This window comes from Callorhinchus milii, unplaced genomic scaffold, assembly GCF_018977255.1.
Source record: "Callorhinchus milii isolate IMCB2004 unplaced genomic scaffold, IMCB_Cmil_1.0 Scaffold5, whole genome shotgun sequence".
NCBI lineage: Eukaryota > Metazoa > Chordata > Chondrichthyes > Chimaeriformes > Callorhinchidae > Callorhinchus > Callorhinchus milii.
This window is the reverse complement of record NW_024704746.1, coordinates 1,349,693-1,366,486: the sequence shown is the minus strand read 5'-3', so window position 1 is coordinate 1,366,486 and position 16,794 is coordinate 1,349,693. Positions and strand designations below refer to the sequence as shown.

Genomic DNA, 16,794 nt, shown 5'->3' with positions numbered 1-16,794 from the left:
GGGAGGGAAAATAGGGGGTGAAGGCATGATTAGTGTTAGACAGCTGCAAATTACCCTTGCCATGACACTTTCTCTATGTTAATTACAAAAACCGAAGCGGTCTTCATTGAAGTCTATGATGGGAACCTTTAAATGCTCTGTCCCACGACCACTTGTGTTGCGTGTAATCATTCTTCTAAACACCTGAACCCCTCCATCTCGCTTTCCCTTTCCCAATAATAGGTTCTCAGTTTATCGCCTGCTCTCAGCACCATTTACTCTCCCCCAGATGTCTCTTTCTCTGCTCAATCGCAAGATCTTAGCTTTGCTCAACAGAGGATATTTTCACAGAACATGGAATCGCTTAAGCAGCTCTTTGTGTTGAATATTTAACAGTTACAAAAGTTAACTTGACAGAAAATATTTTATGACAGTAATTTGACTCAAGTTAGGCAGTCACATTGGATTTCAATAGAGTGGCTGAGGTATTCAACTATTGCTGCTGCTATTTTTTAAAACTATTTAACAGTTTCAGCTCTTCCTATCCAGATGAACCAGACTTCTATCTGTTGTAAATGATTTTGTTTTTAGTTGAAGGCTGAGGTGTTGGGATAGTGGAATTCTCGGTAACAGAACTCTCCTTATCTGAACCAGGGAACAATTCTAATCAAAGGCATCTCTGCTGTCATCCACTAAAAAGGCTGTTACAACAACAGGGATGGAGATATCCACCCGCCCAACACTGACACGTTTCCTGGGTGAAAGGAACAGCAGAGAGACAGGAACACAGAGAAATGCAATAGAACCATTCATCGCCTCTCGGCCAAACAGGCCTTCCACTGGCACTAACCCCAATTCCCTACTTTTTCCCCCAATGTTCCCTTGTTCTTCCTCTTCAACAACAACAACAAGAAGATTACATGTGTATAGCGCCTTTCACGTTGGGAGGACGTCCCAAGGCGCTGGACAGTGACAGCATTTCAGACCCGAGCTGGGGTTGGGGGGGAGAAGGGAGGGGAGGGGAAGGGGTGACCGATGGCATGGTCGAAGAGGAGGGTTTTGAAGTGGGACTTGAAGGAGGCTAAGGAAGGGATGAGGCGGAGTGACTGGGGGATGGAGTTCCAGAGGTTGAGGGCAGAGTGGCCAATGATGGGGCGGGTGGGTTGGGGGACGTGGAGCAGACCAGAGCCGGCTGAGTGGAGGGAGCGGGCGGGTTGGTAGGGGGTTAGGAGATCACAGAGGTAGGGTGGGGCGAGGCCATGGAGGGCTTTGTATGTGAGGACCAGGATCTTTAACTGGATCCTCTGAAGGATAGGGAGCCAATGGAGTCAGTCTTCAGTCAACCTTTTTAATACAAAATAATGCTCCTCACATTTGGTACGGGCACTTTCACATTGGGAGGATGTCCCAAAGTGTTTCACAGGATATACCGTAAAGTGTAGTTACTGTGTGTTTTGTGGGTGTAATGCAGCAGCCAATTTACGTGGTGGAATGTCCCAAATTCAGATCAATCGGACTATAATCCCACACGTTACACGTATGTAAAAGGAAACCTTCATGTATTTATTTGACCCATTTTGATGTCATATATACACATTCCACCTTGTGCACCATGAAATGAAAACCTCAAAGACAATGAAATCTCAGATACACAGCTGAACAATACAGATTTAGATTTGGAAAATTCTGGGTCTAGATTTACCTTATTTGCGTAGCATTTTTAGAGCATCCAGAATTTGACAAATTCTTAAAGCACAGCCTCAATTTTGAAGCCAGTTTCCTGTAAGTTTATATTAAGACCTCCAGAAAACCAATGTCAGTGTCAAGACAGAATTCAACAATTGGCCAAATCCCGGAGACTTTGAAATGCTACATAAACAGCGTAAATCTACACCCAGGTGGGATTTCTCCCCAACAAATAACTTGTATTTATATAGCGCCCTTCAAGCGGGGTAGCGCCTTGGCGCGCTTAAATAAAATAAAAAGAAGTATGGTCGGAGGAGCTCGCTCCGGCAGGGAATGATGGGCTGCTGCTGTGCTGAGCTGAAGGAGGTGAATAAGAGGAGCTTGTTTTTGCGAAGGCAGAACATGTGGCAAGATAACACAGGAGGAATGAAACTGCTGCGCATGTGACGGCCACCAGATGGTGGCAGACAGTGTTTAAAAACAAGAAAATTGATTATCTCCCTATAATTAGTATATTACTGTATATGTATGCAGTTGGTAAAGCCCTTTCACATTGATATGAGGTCTCAGAGCACTTTGCAGGATATCCTGTAAAGTATGAACTGTGAGTGTATTTGTAGGCGATGTCCCCACAAACAGCAGTGAACTGATTTTATTTGGTGGACTGTTGGCCAAGATACCTCTGTTTGACTGTGTGTGGAAGCTGCTGATACAAATAGTCGCCATGTTATTTGTAGTATTTTGGAATAATATTCCTTAAGCTCTGACGTACCTATCATTTAAAAAAAGGTAGTAGTAATAATAATAATAATAATCCTCATATTTGATATAGGTCTTTTGCATCAGGACCTGTCAGAATACTTCACAGGATTTATCGTAAAGTGCAGTGACTGTGTGATTATATGCAAACCTAGCAGCCAACTTGTACACAGCAGTGTCCCACAAACAGCCACGATGGAATGACTCGGCTCTATCTGGGGAAATGTTGGCCAGGATATTGAGAAACCATATCCAGTATATCCTGTTAAGAGCTTTGAGGCGTCTCAACGATATAAGTCGCTATATCAAATGCAAGGATTATTATTGTTATTATTATTATAGGATCTCTAACATTCACCTGAACTGGCAGGCGGGACCGCTAACAATGCAATGCTCTTTTTTTCACCACCCACTACCTCCTCCGTGCCCCCCCTCAGGCCTCCTCAATCTTCATATCAAATGCCAAGTGCGAGGAGGTCATGGACTTCTTTTCATCTAAAATTCACAACATCTGCCAGACAGCCTCATCCACCTGCCTCTTGTCACCCACCACCACGTCCTCTCTGTCCCCCTCACCCTCCCCATCTTCTGCTCCTTCCACCACCCCCATCCTACATTCCTTCCTCCCCATCTCTCCCTTCTCCCTCTCATCTACCATCACTTCCATGAAACCTACCACCTGCTGCCTCGACCCCCTCCCCACCAACTTGCTGGTCACCCAGCTCCCCCTCCTCTGCCCACTACTGGCTGATGTCATCAACCAGTCCCTCTCCTTCGGATCAGTCCCTGCCCCCCTCAAAACTGCTGTCATCACCCCCCTCCTCAAAAAACCTTCCATAGATCCCTCAAATCCCAGCCACTACCGCCATATTTCTAACCTGCCCTTACTCACAAAAGTCCTAGAACGCGTTGTTGCCAATCAACTTCGCGCACACCTCTCCTCCCACTCCCTCTTTGAACACCTCCAGTCCGGTTTCCGCCTACAGTACAGAGACTGCGCTTGTGAAAGTCACAAACGACATCCTCTCTATCTATGACCAGGGCTCCCTCTAACTCCTTGTCCTCTTGGACCTCTCCGCCACGTTCGACACAGTCGATCACACCATCCTCCTCCACCGCCTTTCCTCCATCATTCACCTCAGTGGGACCGCACTCGCCTGATTCGAGTCCTACCTCACAAACCGCCAGTAGTATATCTGCACAAACGGCTTCTCCTCCCGCTCTCACCCGGTTACCTGCGGGTACCCCAAGAATCCATCCTTGGCCCCCTCCTCTTTCTGATCTACATGCTCCCTCTTGGGGATGTCATCCGCAGACATGGGGTACACTTCCACATGTATGCGGACGATACCCAACTCTACTTTTCCACCTCTCTTTGCGACCCCCAGTCCCCTGATGTTCTGCCTGTCAGATCTCAGAGGCTGGATGAGCACAAATTTCCTTCAGCTGAACGTTGACAAGACGGAAGCCATACTCTTAGGCACTCGTCAACATCTAAAATCTCATGGTTCTCACCTCCTCCACCTACTTGACCTCCCCCTAAAACTCTCCGAACCCGTATGCAACTTCGGCGTCAAGTTCGACCCCCAATTATCCTTCCTCCCCCACATCCGGTCCCTCACCAGCACCGCCTTCTTCCACCTCTAACGCATTGCCCGTCTCCACCAATACCTCTCTCCAAAAGCCGCTGAAACCCTGGTCCATGCCTTTGTCACCTCTTGGCTAGACTACTCTAATGCCCTCCTCGCCGATCTCCCCTCCACTGCCATCCATAACATCCAGATCATTCAAAACTCTGCCGCCCGCATTCTCACCCACACCAAACTCCCCGATCACCCCTGTCCTGACCAGAGTGCACTGGCTGCCTGTCCCAGAGAGGATTGACTTCAAGATCCTCACTCTTGTATTCAAATCCCTCCACTCCTCTACAACCCCCGACCTCTCTGACCTCCTCTCTCCTCAAAACAGTACCCGTTGCTTTCGTTCCTCCGCGTCTGGCCTCCTCCTTGTCCTCCGCTCCACCCTCGGCAGCTGTGCCTTCAGCCACTATGCCCCGAGGCTCTGGAACTCCCTTCCTCACTCTCTTCGCCTCGCTCCCTCGCTTCCTATTTTCAGGTCTCGGCTGAAGACCTTTCTCTTCGACCGCGCCTTTGGTCACCTTCCCCCCTCTCCCCCTGGCTCCTCCCCCTCCCCTAGCTCGGCCCCAGGATCCGTTACTGTGAAGCGCTCTGAGACGCTGTCCGGCGTGGGGGGCACTATACAAATCCAAGTTGTTGTTGTTGAAACCACAACTTTCTGGCTCAGAAGTAAGAGTGCTACCAACTGAGGTCCGTTCGTAAAAGTAACAATAAATAATTATGCATTTTCATCCTATGTGGAGCACAAAGATGAAACTATAAGGGATGGGGTGATAACAGCCATTTGGCCCACCAACCCTGATCTTTCAACAGACCACACAGAGTCTGCTTATCAGGGCCTCCACCTTACCCACAATTTATCTCCTGAAAGAAAGTTCTGCCTTGATAATGGAGGCTATTTAGCAAGTTTCAGACCCACAGTTTATGTGCACGATTCCAAACGGAATATATAATGAGAATAATCTTTGATCACATCATCGAGACGTCGCAAAGCACTTTGCAGAATATACTGTTAAATAATATTTTGTGGGCAAATAATCTTGTAAAACAATCCCCCCAACTTGTTCTAATGCACAACAATCTATAATGAAAAGAGAGGCAAGAGAGGCAAGAGAGGGGAAAAAGAGATAAGGGTTACAATGCTTGCAAACTGAGGCAAGTGCACATTCCGAATCGATTCACACCATAAGAATCAATCAACCTCAAGACCACGTGCATTCAAATAAGAATGTACGTTGTTACTTTACTAATTCTCAAAACAAATTCCTTGACAGAAAGTAATGGTTATTATATACAAAAATAATTTTGAATGAATTGTAGCTGATGATTACTATACTGCATTGCGTGAAGGGCTGAAACATGTCACAGAAGACTTTTTTTTAAACAAACAGATAATGGAATAAATTCAACTGAAGGCTGAATAAGCACATTTCTTTTCTTAATAGCATCCCTCGATCTTCTGCAGTTACATGATCACTAGAGTCCTTGTTCCCCACACACACCCAAATGTAACTAATGTTCACCAGGTTAAAATTGGTCTGATACAACAAATATAAGGATCAGTATCAATGTACAACTCCAGCTACTACTGATACAACTACTAATAATAATCCTGGCCTTTGATATAGCGCCTTACAAAATACACAGTCAATTCACTTTACAGTATATTTTGTGAAGCGCTTTGAGCCGTCTCGACGACGTGATAAGGTGCTATATCAAATGCAAGGATTATTGTTATTAATTTGCGGGCCAATGGAGTGAATCATTTCAATTGTTATAATAAGAGGGATCCTTGCATGTGATACAGTGCCTTATCACATTTTCAAGACCTTATAAAGCGGCTCACTATAAAGTGTAGTGACTGTATATTTTGTGGGCATAAACGTGGCAGCCAATTGAGATCACGTGGCCCCAAACGTGTTTAATTACACCTGAAAACAAGGAGGCTGTATGTATTAGCAATGAACAGGCTGTGGATTTAGACAGACCTTTACAACTGCATATAAACCACATAAATCTACTGCCAATGGGGATTGGATGGCATCAGCTATATTACCCTGTCTCACCCTTTCCATAACACCTAGCCAATTTGAAATATATTTCTCCCAATCGCTGTATGAAGAAAATTAGTTCTGGTGCCAAGTCCTGCCTTGTTCTTAGCATTTAGATGTGCTAAATATCTGTCTCGCCACTTTGAATAACTATTATACATTTCGCCCATAAAATAGTTAATTTCATTTTATTGTTGTTTTCTGTGAAGCGCTTTACGATGTCTCAAAAACGTGATAAGGCGCTATATCAAATGCAAGAATTATTATTATTATTAAAATCCTGATACCCATATTCAGATGATGTTTATCTAGCGAGTGCTCCTGCCCCCAATGAAGTCACAACTGCATTTCTAGTCCATTTCTTGATTGATATCTGGGGGTATATTTGTCGTTGGTTTCATATGAGGTTTTACACGGTTGTTAGTTGATTGGCAGATCACTTTTCTGGGGGTAATAATCCCTTCAAAAAAATAACAATAATGAATTGGTGACTTCAGTCCACGACGGTTTGTGGGACACTGCTGTGTGCAATTGGCTGCCGTGTTTTGCCGCAAAATATATTCATAGTATATTCTGTGAAGCGCTTTGAGATGTCTCGAAGATGTGATAAGGCGCTATATCAAAAGCAAGGATTATTATTGTTATTTATATATATGTGTTCCCAAGCACTGTGCATATCATCCTATACACTGCATTTCCATGCATTCCAATAAATAAGCATAGTCCTTACAATTTGCAATACGTGATGCACAGATTTGCACCAGTATGTTGCATAGTACAGGATAACAAAATGCACATTATCTGATACACTAACCATGAAGTACTTATCTATTCACATACTGGATATAACAAGATTCAACGTGTACCAGCATGAACACAAGCTTCAACTAACCCAGTATACCACAACAACAAATTATATTTGTATAGTGTCTTTCATGTCAGGAGGACGTCCCAAGGCACTGGACATTCAGGGATTTGAACACGAGCTGGGGGGAGGTCAGGGAGAGTAAGGAGTAGGAGGGTGACCAAAGATACGGTCGAAGAGGAGGGTTATTGAGAAAGGCCTTATAGAAGGTAAGGAAGGGGGTGAGGCGAAGGGACAGTGGGATGGAGTTCCAAAGGGTGGGGGCAGAAAGGCAGTCTGGTACACACAGGGTAATAGACAGTATCTGTTTCACATATAATCCAGAACAATCCAACGATCCAATTCCCAAAAGCAAAATTATAATTTAACCCCAACACTTGAAACAGGCTCAATCATCATCAGTATTCATTCAACCTTTTAGCAGCACCCAGTTTAGCGACTCATGTCAGGTTTAATGAGATGGGCAGTTTATGTATCGGTTTATGTATACAATTTTATTAAAAGTAAATTCTTCGTAATATAACATTGCATATATTTTACAACAATACGCGATATACATACTGCACACAAAACTTTGCCAGCCTATTAACCAGGCTTAAAAGGATATCCATTTAGAGTCATTTTGTCAGAAATGTACATTGTATAAGGAGTTATTTTCTCTCTGAAAGTCAAAACAGGTTTCATTTTTTTTCGTTACCCAAGGTTTCTGCAAATGCAGAAAAAGAAAAAGAAACAATCACATACAAAATGTATTGAAAGTGCAGTGTGGGTTATATATTATGATATTCACAAATACATAGACTGTTAGCAGGCGGGAGCAAACATGGGGAAATTAAGAGTGTACCATTTTTTTGCACTTAAGTAAACAATACACATTGTCCATTTTATTATTAAATACAAGAGTCTGCTGTTGTGGTTTTTGCCGAGTTCCCAATACTCTGTGGAAAGAAAATGTCACAAATTTTACCCATAAAAATTGCCTGCGCTTTTTGTTCCCCAAAAATCTGAATTTATCAAGTGTGTGGAATAAATTATGATTATTGATCCAGAAGATTATAGAAAACCAGGACTTTCAAAAACAGTCGTGTGCTTAACAATTGTTTCATACTTGTCATATGCAGACAGTGTCCTGCTCTTTACACACAGCCTTTGTTAATGTACAAAATATTTCTGTTTGGAAATTTAAATCTCAAAGGGTCTAACTAACCACTTCCCCTTTCATCCCCACTCTCTCTCCGGGTTAGAGAGAGGTGAAAAAGGTGCCATTTCGTAACTTTGCACATCTGTATGTAATGGTGCGTTTTCATCCCCATATCAATTAAGAAGTCAAGTGTAATTTCTCTGCTGATTTGGCCAATTGAGCCTAGTCTCTTACTGTTTGAAGATGGTTAGCCCTTGCGGGAAATCCATATATAAATACTGTATATCAAGAAAAGTACCTTGCCCTACACTCATCCATTGATTTGCTACAAATTACACTACTATTCCACTCGTGTGATCACACAGTTGAAGAGGGAGAGCGAAGGGAGAGGGCGGGTATTGGAATCGAGATCAATGAAAATACTCTTATTCCAACCTAAGCCGTGAGTGAGAGTCTCCTTTGTATTGACACCTTTTTTTTCCTTTCGTTCACGGCAGCTCAAAGCTTGGAAGGAAGGCAGAAAGAATCTTGTACAATATTTACAATGTACCTTTTCTCTTTTATTTTTTGGAGAGAAAAAAAACTGTTTGAAACAAAAACGAAACGGAATGACTCATTCTTTAAAGGAGAGGCAATGATAATAAAACCAGTCACAGTCTGTTGTGGGTGAGAGGATGGGTGTGAGGCAAAGAGAGAAGCGTAGATGGACGTGTACCTGGAAATGAAACAGTTAAATGCAATATATATATGCGTGCGCACGTGTGTGTGTGTGTGTGGGAGCCGCTTAAGCCGGACACGTCGGGACTGGCTGTTTTGACCGGCTAAAGCGGTTTCCACTTTATAAATACAACAAAAATAATAATAATAATAATTTGGTCACTTCAGCCACGGCTGTGTGTGGGACGCCGCTGTGCCCATTTGGCTGCAGCGTTCCGCCCGCAAAATACACAGTCGATTCACTTGACGGTGTATTTCAGACGTCTCGAAGACCTGACCAGGCGCTGTGTCGAATGCACGCGCCTCGTTAGTAGTATTATTATCATTATTTATAGCTAAGATGGCAATTAAAATAAAGAGGCGCATTGAGATCCGAGAAAAGTCAGAGAGAGTCAGTGTTGTAGCTTCTAACTGCAGTGTCTCATCCCCCCCCTCCCCTCTCTACCCCCTCCCCCCCACCCTCCCCTCCCCCTCCCCCCCCCCCCCCCTCCCCCTCTCGCTCTGTGGTCCTATCACCGCTGGCCATTCACATTCACATCTGGAGGAAGGATGGGGTGCTGATGGCGGTGATGCTGGTGGTCGTGTCGTGACTCCAGCTGTTCCTGCTCTTCGCTTAAACTCCCAGGACTTCCCGTCCCATCGAAACAGCTGCCGCAGCTGGAGTCCGGGGACCCGGTGTGCAGGTCCTCCCTGGCCAGTCTGGTGCCGGCCCCCCCCGCCCCCTGGCCCTGCGGAGCCCTGGCGCCCTGGTCACCGTCCTGCTCCTCCTGGTCGCTCAGCAGTTTGGCGAGGAAGTTGATGTACTTCATGGCCAGGCGCAGGATCTCGTTCTTGCTGAGCTTCTTGTCGGGGGGATGGGTCGGGATCAGTTTGCGCAGTTCCGCAAAGGCGCCGTTCACGTTCTGCTGCCGCCACCGCTCTCGGCTGTTGGTGAAGATCCTTCTCACCACTTTGGGCTGCGACACCGGACCTGCAAAATAAACCGGGGGTGGGGGGGGGGGGGGAGGTTATTACACCCCCAAATCCAAACGCCGCTCGATTACATCGACCCCGCACCCCACAACCCCCCCCCCCTCCCCCAGTGAGCGCAACGCATGTTAAGAGACAGCGAATGATGAGCGAATAGTCCAGCCCTGACCTCCAGCGCTGTGCGTCATGTTCAGATCCGAGTTTGCAACGGAATCAAACCCTTATGCTGCACAATATATGTATATATATATATAATACATATAATAGAATGAATCCAAATATAATACTGTACACACACACACCAAGCGCTCTGGGGCGCTGCCCTGCGTGAGGAGCGCTGCGTGAATGCCGGTTGTTGCGTAATTCTTGCGTTTTGCATGTTTTTGGGGGTTGTTTTTTTGCATTTCTAGCGATTTGCAAACGCCAGCACACAGACACACCCGCCTGAACCATTTGCAAATCGTGCGCCTAAATAGACGCGAGCAGTTAATCTCTCAATTCGATGCAAAAAAAAATTGCCCAAAAATGTTTTACAAAAATTCTGTATCTGAACCATGAATGAATGAATGGAGCGGAGCGCATGTTATCCCAACTTCACCCACGTGTGTGCGTGAGTGTCTTTCCTCTCTCTGTCTCACACACACACATGCCTTGAGCTATATATCTATATATATATACAGATGGTTTTGTGTTCGGATAGTTGCAAAATTCAGACCGTTGCATTGCACCGTAAATGATGTGTGTGTGTGAGAGAGAGAGAGAGAGACGCGGGCAGTTGTGCTGCGATATCCCAGTCGAGCTGTGCATACCACTAGAGATTTCCATTTCGTAGGGAGTCGGCCTTCGCTTCACCCTGATGTTGGGGAACATGTTGAAGGGTTCTGGATCACTGAAGTCACAAGAAAAGGACATTTTTGTTGTAATAGCAATCGTGAAATCTGCCACAGCATTTATTTATTTCTGTATTTGTTATTTACTAATGTATGTGTGTATGTCTTGATTGATGTCGGCGCCCTTTCCCAAACCCTTGCCAATCGGTGATGTGTGTATTCACCAGTCCAAAATAGCACAGCGACTTATGGCGCAAACTGTTTCTCAACCTACAGTTATTCTAAGAAACAGGAATGAGTGCCCCCTTCACAATCCACTCTGGGTCATAAATAGCCATCCCACCTCTCGAATCCACCGAGTGAATGATGCCACGCCAACTCTGAGAGAGATAAGCAGCTGGTCAGTCTCTCGTTGGATGCACATATATTTCTGATTTATCTTACTTTCAGGCACATGATAATCTTTGCATACCCCCGAATATTGGGGGGGTGGAGGGGGTTAAACCCTAACTGAAAACCACAATGCATAATTGGGATGGAGAAATAAGATGGAGACGTGAAGAAAAAAAGAGGTTTCCTCCTCTCCCCAATCCCCCCCAATGAAAGGCAACCATTAAATGTCAGTAAATTTCATGAATAAGAAAATAAGAATTTGCCACAAGAAATTAGACCAAGACCCACCATCCTGGCACACAGTCAGTCAGTCCCATGGCACAGGTCATGTCCCCCCCGAACTAAATCTACTGAACTGCATCCCGAAGTATAATTTCCTAACAGAAATCCATGCAAACGAAACTGACCTGTTCAAGAGTGTCTGGTACTGGGCAGTGCTGTTGTACAGCATCGCTCTGGCGGCGGGGAGAGGGAGGTGGGCTGCGGTTAACTGGACCATCCGATTGTCGCTCAGCTGAGTGTGCAGGGCGAGGGGCAGCGGAGGTCTGGACAGCTCGGTGGTGGGGACTGACTGAGTGAAAGCGTCTTTGCCATCAGTCTGATTTATAGGCAGAGCCGCTCTCTGCGTGTGCAGGTTGATGACTGGTACTTCCGACGAGGGGTCGGGGGAGTTGTGTCGCGTTTCCATGGGAACCCCATCACTTGACGCAGGTCTCTGTGGCTGTGGCTGTGGCTGTGGCTGTGGCGCACTCGGTCCCTCTCGCCTTTGGCTGAGCTGCTGCTCACAGGCCGCCGCCACCACCGCCACCGCCGCCACCACCGCCACCGCGGCTGTTTGGGTCGTGTTATCCGCATCCTCACAGTCGCAATCCCCCGGCCGTTTGGGAGAAGCTTTGGGGCCAGGGTTCAGGTCTCCGGCACCACTTCCGTCAACATCCGAACCGACTTTTTCCATCATCCCTCCGCAAACGCAAACAAAAATCCCCTTTCGTAGCTTCAGCACAATTTTCGTTAAATTTCCGCAAATGTATGAGCGCCCGATGTAACCTCATCTGCAAATAAAATCCTATTTATATATATACACACATACACACACACATATATACACAAAACACTACACACAGCAGCTGATGGTGATTTACATTACAAGGGAATAGTTTCCCCATGACTTTGGCGACCAAATAAATGTACATTGACTAAATTATATAGAGAAATGTATGACATCTGATCTCATTTTAAATTCGGCACCGCTTTCAATAATTTATGTTACATGAACGAATGCCGTTACAGAATTTTAAAAGCCACCCAGATTACAAACAAAGAATGTTTTAACACACTTAAGACCTTGTGCCCTGGCAAGAAGCAAAAAATAGTCATCGAATTAAACGCCTATTTTAATGTTAAACACCTAACCCAATATCACTCGATGACTTTGAAGAGAAATGTAATTCAAAGTTTGCCATTTAAATGCCAACCAGATTTATTGTGCGTTGTTGTCTTTGTCTGTCGCCGACTGTGAAATTCGGGGAAAAAATAACCTTTTTTTTGATGTGTGCAAAACAAAATCGCGATTAAAATGTTGAAAGCCAATAACTTCTATATAAGTCGATTGTCAATCCAGCATCAAATCCTTGCATCGTAATTGCATATTTATTTTAATAAAACAACCTTCAATGAATATATAGTCATTGTTAAATTATATCTATATCCCTATATATACCCTTAAAATACAGATAAATGCAAGGATTATTATTATATAATATATATATACAGGGTGACCAACAAATCGTAATGCCATTTATTTTAATAATAATTACTTTATTTCTTCATTCCGTTAAGCCTTATTAGATGTTGTAATGGTATCACGACTTTTTGGTCACCCTTTTATTACATGTATAGCCGTTGTTTAAAGCATGACTATTGCTGGGACATCTCTATCCGCTGTTCAGTCACCACAACACTCGTCAATACTTGTAACATCTCTAAAAATATCTGTCCTCCTGTATATCTTCCCAGCAATTTCAACTGAAGTGAGAAAGGGTTTAGTAATGTATTGCCACAGCTTCCAGTTACCGCACTCAAACTCACTGAGAAATCGGAATTATCTCATTACACTGAGGGTCACACACGCAATCCAACATCTGCATGTGAGGCTCTGTCTCCCTGTGTGTCCCTGTGTGTGTGTGTGTGTGTTTCCATGTGTGTGTGTCCCTGTGTGTGTGTTTCCCTGTGTGTGTGTTTCCATGTGTGTGTTTCCCTGTGTGTGTATTTCCCTGTGTGTGTGTCCCTGTGTGTGTGTTTCCCTGTGTGTGTGTTTCCCTGTGTGTGTGTGTGTGTTTCCCCGTGTGTGTGTTTCCCTGTGTGTGTGTTTCCCTGTGTGTGTCCCTGTGTGTGTTTCCCTGTGTGTGTGTGTGTCCCTGTGTGTGTGTGTGTGTGTGTGTGTCCCTGTGTGTGTTTCCCTGTGTGTGTGTTTCCCTGTATGTGTGTGTTTCCCTGTTTGTGTGTGTCCCTGTGTGTGTGTGTTTCCCTGTGTGTGTGTGTATCCCTGTGTGTGTGTTTCCTTGTGTGTATGTATCCCTGTGTGTGTGTTTCCCTATGTGTGTGTGTGTCCCTGTGTGTGTGTTTCCCTGTGTGTGTGTCCCTGTGTGTGTGTTTGCCTGTGTGTGTCCCTGTGTGTGTGTGTCCCTGTGTGTGTGTTTCCCTGTGTGTGTGTGTGTCCCTGTGTGTGTGTTTCCCTGTGTGTGTGTGTCCCTGTGTGTGTGTTTCCCTGTGTGTGTGTGTGTCCCTTGTGTGTGTATCTCCCTGTGTGTGTGTGTTTCTGTGTGTGTGTGTTTCCCTGTGTGTGTGTGTTTCCCTGTGTGTGTGTGTGTTTTCCCTGTGTGTGTGTGTGTGTGTCCCTGTGTGTGTGTGTGTTTGTGTGTTTCCCTGTGTGTGTGTGTGTGTCCCTGTGTGTGTGTGTGTTTCCCTGTGTGTGTGTGTGTGTGTGTGTCCCTGTGTGTGTGTGTGTGTGTCCCTGTGTGTGTGTGTGTTTGTGTGTTTCCCTGTGTGTGTGTGTGTGTCCCTGTGTGTGTGTGTGTTTCCCTGTGTGTGTGTGTGTGTGTGTGTCCCTGTGTGTGTGTGTGTTTCCCTGTGTGTGTTTGTGGAGTGGAGAAAAAATAGGCTGTTGGATGGATTAAGTATTCTGCAGTGTACGGAAAATCAACCGAGATACTTAAAACAGTTGATCAATTAAAGATCCGGGTTTAAACACTCCACCCACACACACTGTAATATTTTCAGTGAATTCTGTAGGGAACTCAGAAACCAGGTTTAAAAAGAGGGCGGGGGGACACGATTCAGTTTCTAACCCATAGCTGTATCTTTTTTAACAGTACAAAATATCAGACTGTTTCAGAAAAAAAATCACTAAACTATTTAGCTATAATTCGCTTTTGGTGTTATCCACGGAGTCTATCTAAAAGGTATAACCTGTGCAAATTAAAATATCACCCCCCCCCCCCCCCCCCGCCTCTCTCTCTTTCCCGCATTCATTCATATTACAATTAATAATTTCCTTATTTTATTCAAATTATGTAATAAATTCATTTTTTTGTATCTAAATAGCACAAATGTCCTAATTTCTTGATTCCCCCCCCAACACAAACACGCACACACACTGACTCACTTACTCACTCACTCTCTCACACACACACACGTTCAAATGCGACGTTCCCTCTGCCAATTCCTGTTAAAATAGACACCGTGTGTATGTGTACCCATCGCTCGCTCCCTTTATACGTTCGTTCCCATAAACAGGCGGGAGCCGCTGCCTGTATGTATATTTATGCAAGTCAAAGTCTTTAACAGGGCCTGGGACTAAACAAACAAATCAAACACAATGGGGACGAATAAAAAAAACGTGCCGTTTAACTGTACTCAAAAGGACACTTCCCACGACTCTACCGATACATCACAACACACGGAAACTTGTAAAAAAAAATCTAACTTTTAGCTGAAAATGTATTTTTCTCTGGTCTCCTGCAATGCCACCCGACAGTCTGCCTCCCTGTCAACAATGGCCATCCATGTTCCCAATGGCTGATGTTCCCACTCAAATATGGGTGACTTTCACGACAATGCAGCTTTTTTTCCAAAAGGGAAAATTGCCTTTAAATCGACATATTGTGAAACGGTGTGGGGTTTTAATTTCTAAATTAATACCCGGTGATACAAATCCCCATCATAGCTGCGCCCCAGCCCATGTAGAGCTCTGGCTGGAGAGTGCTTTGGAGAATCCTGAGTGAATTTGAGCGTAAATAATAGGTTAATGTTCATCAAAAGGGCTCTGAGATCAGTTTTAACGCACGTCGCTATTTTTCGTTGGAAGAGCAAACGTTCGGTGATTTTCTCCCCCTTCGTTGATTGTTATTGAGGTTATTCCCTCGTTCCCTTTCCCCCTTCCCCCCCATCCGCAAATTTCTTGAAATGCGCAAAATGGCAATTAAGAAAAGAGAAAACGAAACTATTGGATCCTGATATCATTCAAAGTACCACCGTCCTTTTGTGTGTGTGTCTGTATATGTGTGTGTCGTTTACTGTTATTTTCCAAAGGAGGAGACCGAAAAAAAAATAATCCTCTCTTTCTCAAATCAATTCAAAATATCATCAGGCGATTTATTACACGCGCGAACACATCAAAAGCAAAATTTTACAATTTTATTTGTATTTAAACAAAAGACACCGCTCGACATGGGGAATCGTTACAAAATTCGGTGGAAACCCTTCCCATCGTGTTCTTGTTGATCTCGCCGAGGGTTTTTTTGTATTAAAAATAAATCGAACTTTTTAAAAAATATATAGATATAATCAATGCTTCAATGTGTTTTTTTAAAAAATATATATATTGCCATCGTTCAAAGCTTATTAAAATCCCGCATTTGAAATTGTACAATAATAAAGGGGGAATTTCATCCACATAGCACAAAACATCCACCCCCTCAAAGAGTTGATAATTTAGACATATACTCACCGTTGTTTTTTATTAGCAAAATGTTTGCAGCCATTTTCACCCCCCTCCATGGCCGGAGAGAGAGTCTTTGTGCAGTTATAAGTTTTTTGGCAGCTTTTTTTTGTGTGCCTTAGAGAGTGGTGTGGATTTGACATCACGTTGGATTTCCTATTTAGTATGGGGAACGGAACACTCCAGCAATGTGTCCAGGAGAGATAAGGAAGCAGTATTCGCCGCCCTTCCCAGATAAGACAGCCAGGCCATTATTTATGAAATGAATCATTATTATTTGGCAATTTTATCGAGGGAAAGCGGAAAAATATTGCATGGATATGCATAGGAATAACTTTGGAATGCAAGGCATAAAAAAACCCGATATAGATTTTTTCTGTGTGTGTGTGTGTGTGTCCCCTTCAAAGCCATGCAGAATTGTAAAATGCATCTAGCCCTGCCTTGTTGGATTGTAATTTATATTTATATATATATATATATATGTGTATATATATTCCCCCTTCCTTTCCTGGTAACTATTCCATGTTTTGATTAAATTGAAAACACCTACTCAGCCCTTGATTAAATTTAATGAGCGGCTCAAATGTGCACCACAGGGCTATTCTCCTATTCATAGGATTTTTTTTCATATGATAAACAAAGCTTGGGTTGAGGAAGGACATTAAGTAAAATAGTTTCCCTCGCTTCCTCGCCAGTTTAGAAATACTGTATAGACATTTTCCTAGACAGGCGACTTGCCATCAGCGACGCTACAGTCAGTGTATGACT

General features: G+C 44.1%; 1 protein-coding gene across 1 annotated transcript; it reads right to left on the bottom strand.

Moving 5' to 3' along the window:
* Window positions 1–9,336: 9,336 nt before the first annotated feature.
* LOC103185262 (T-cell acute lymphocytic leukemia protein 1 homolog) lies at window positions 9,337–16,155 on the bottom strand. Its single transcript, XM_007903668.2, has 4 exons — window positions 16,036–16,155; window positions 11,435–12,079; window positions 10,614–10,693; window positions 9,337–9,805 (listed from the first exon to the last, which is right to left on the bottom strand). Exons 2-4 carry the CDS (start codon window positions 11,983–11,985, stop codon window positions 9,348–9,350), a joined length of 1,089 nt encoding a protein of 362 aa, XP_007901859.1. The 5' UTR covers window positions 11,986–12,079; window positions 16,036–16,155; the 3' UTR covers window positions 9,337–9,347.
* Window positions 16,156–16,794: the final 639 nt, after the last annotated feature.

Coding starts and splice junctions, on each gene's coding strand:
- LOC103185262 (XM_007903668.2), bottom strand. CDS start 11,985: ATGATGGAAAAAGTCGGTTCGGATGTTGACGGAAGTGGTGCCGGAGAC. Junction 10,694..11,434: donor TACCAGACACTCTTGAACAG/GTCAGTTTCGTT, acceptor TTGTGACTTCAG/TGATCCAGAACCCTTCAACA. Junction 9,806..10,613: donor CGAAATGGAAATCTCTAGTG/GTATGCACAGCT, acceptor TTTATTTTGCAG/GTCCGGTGTCGCAGCCCAAA.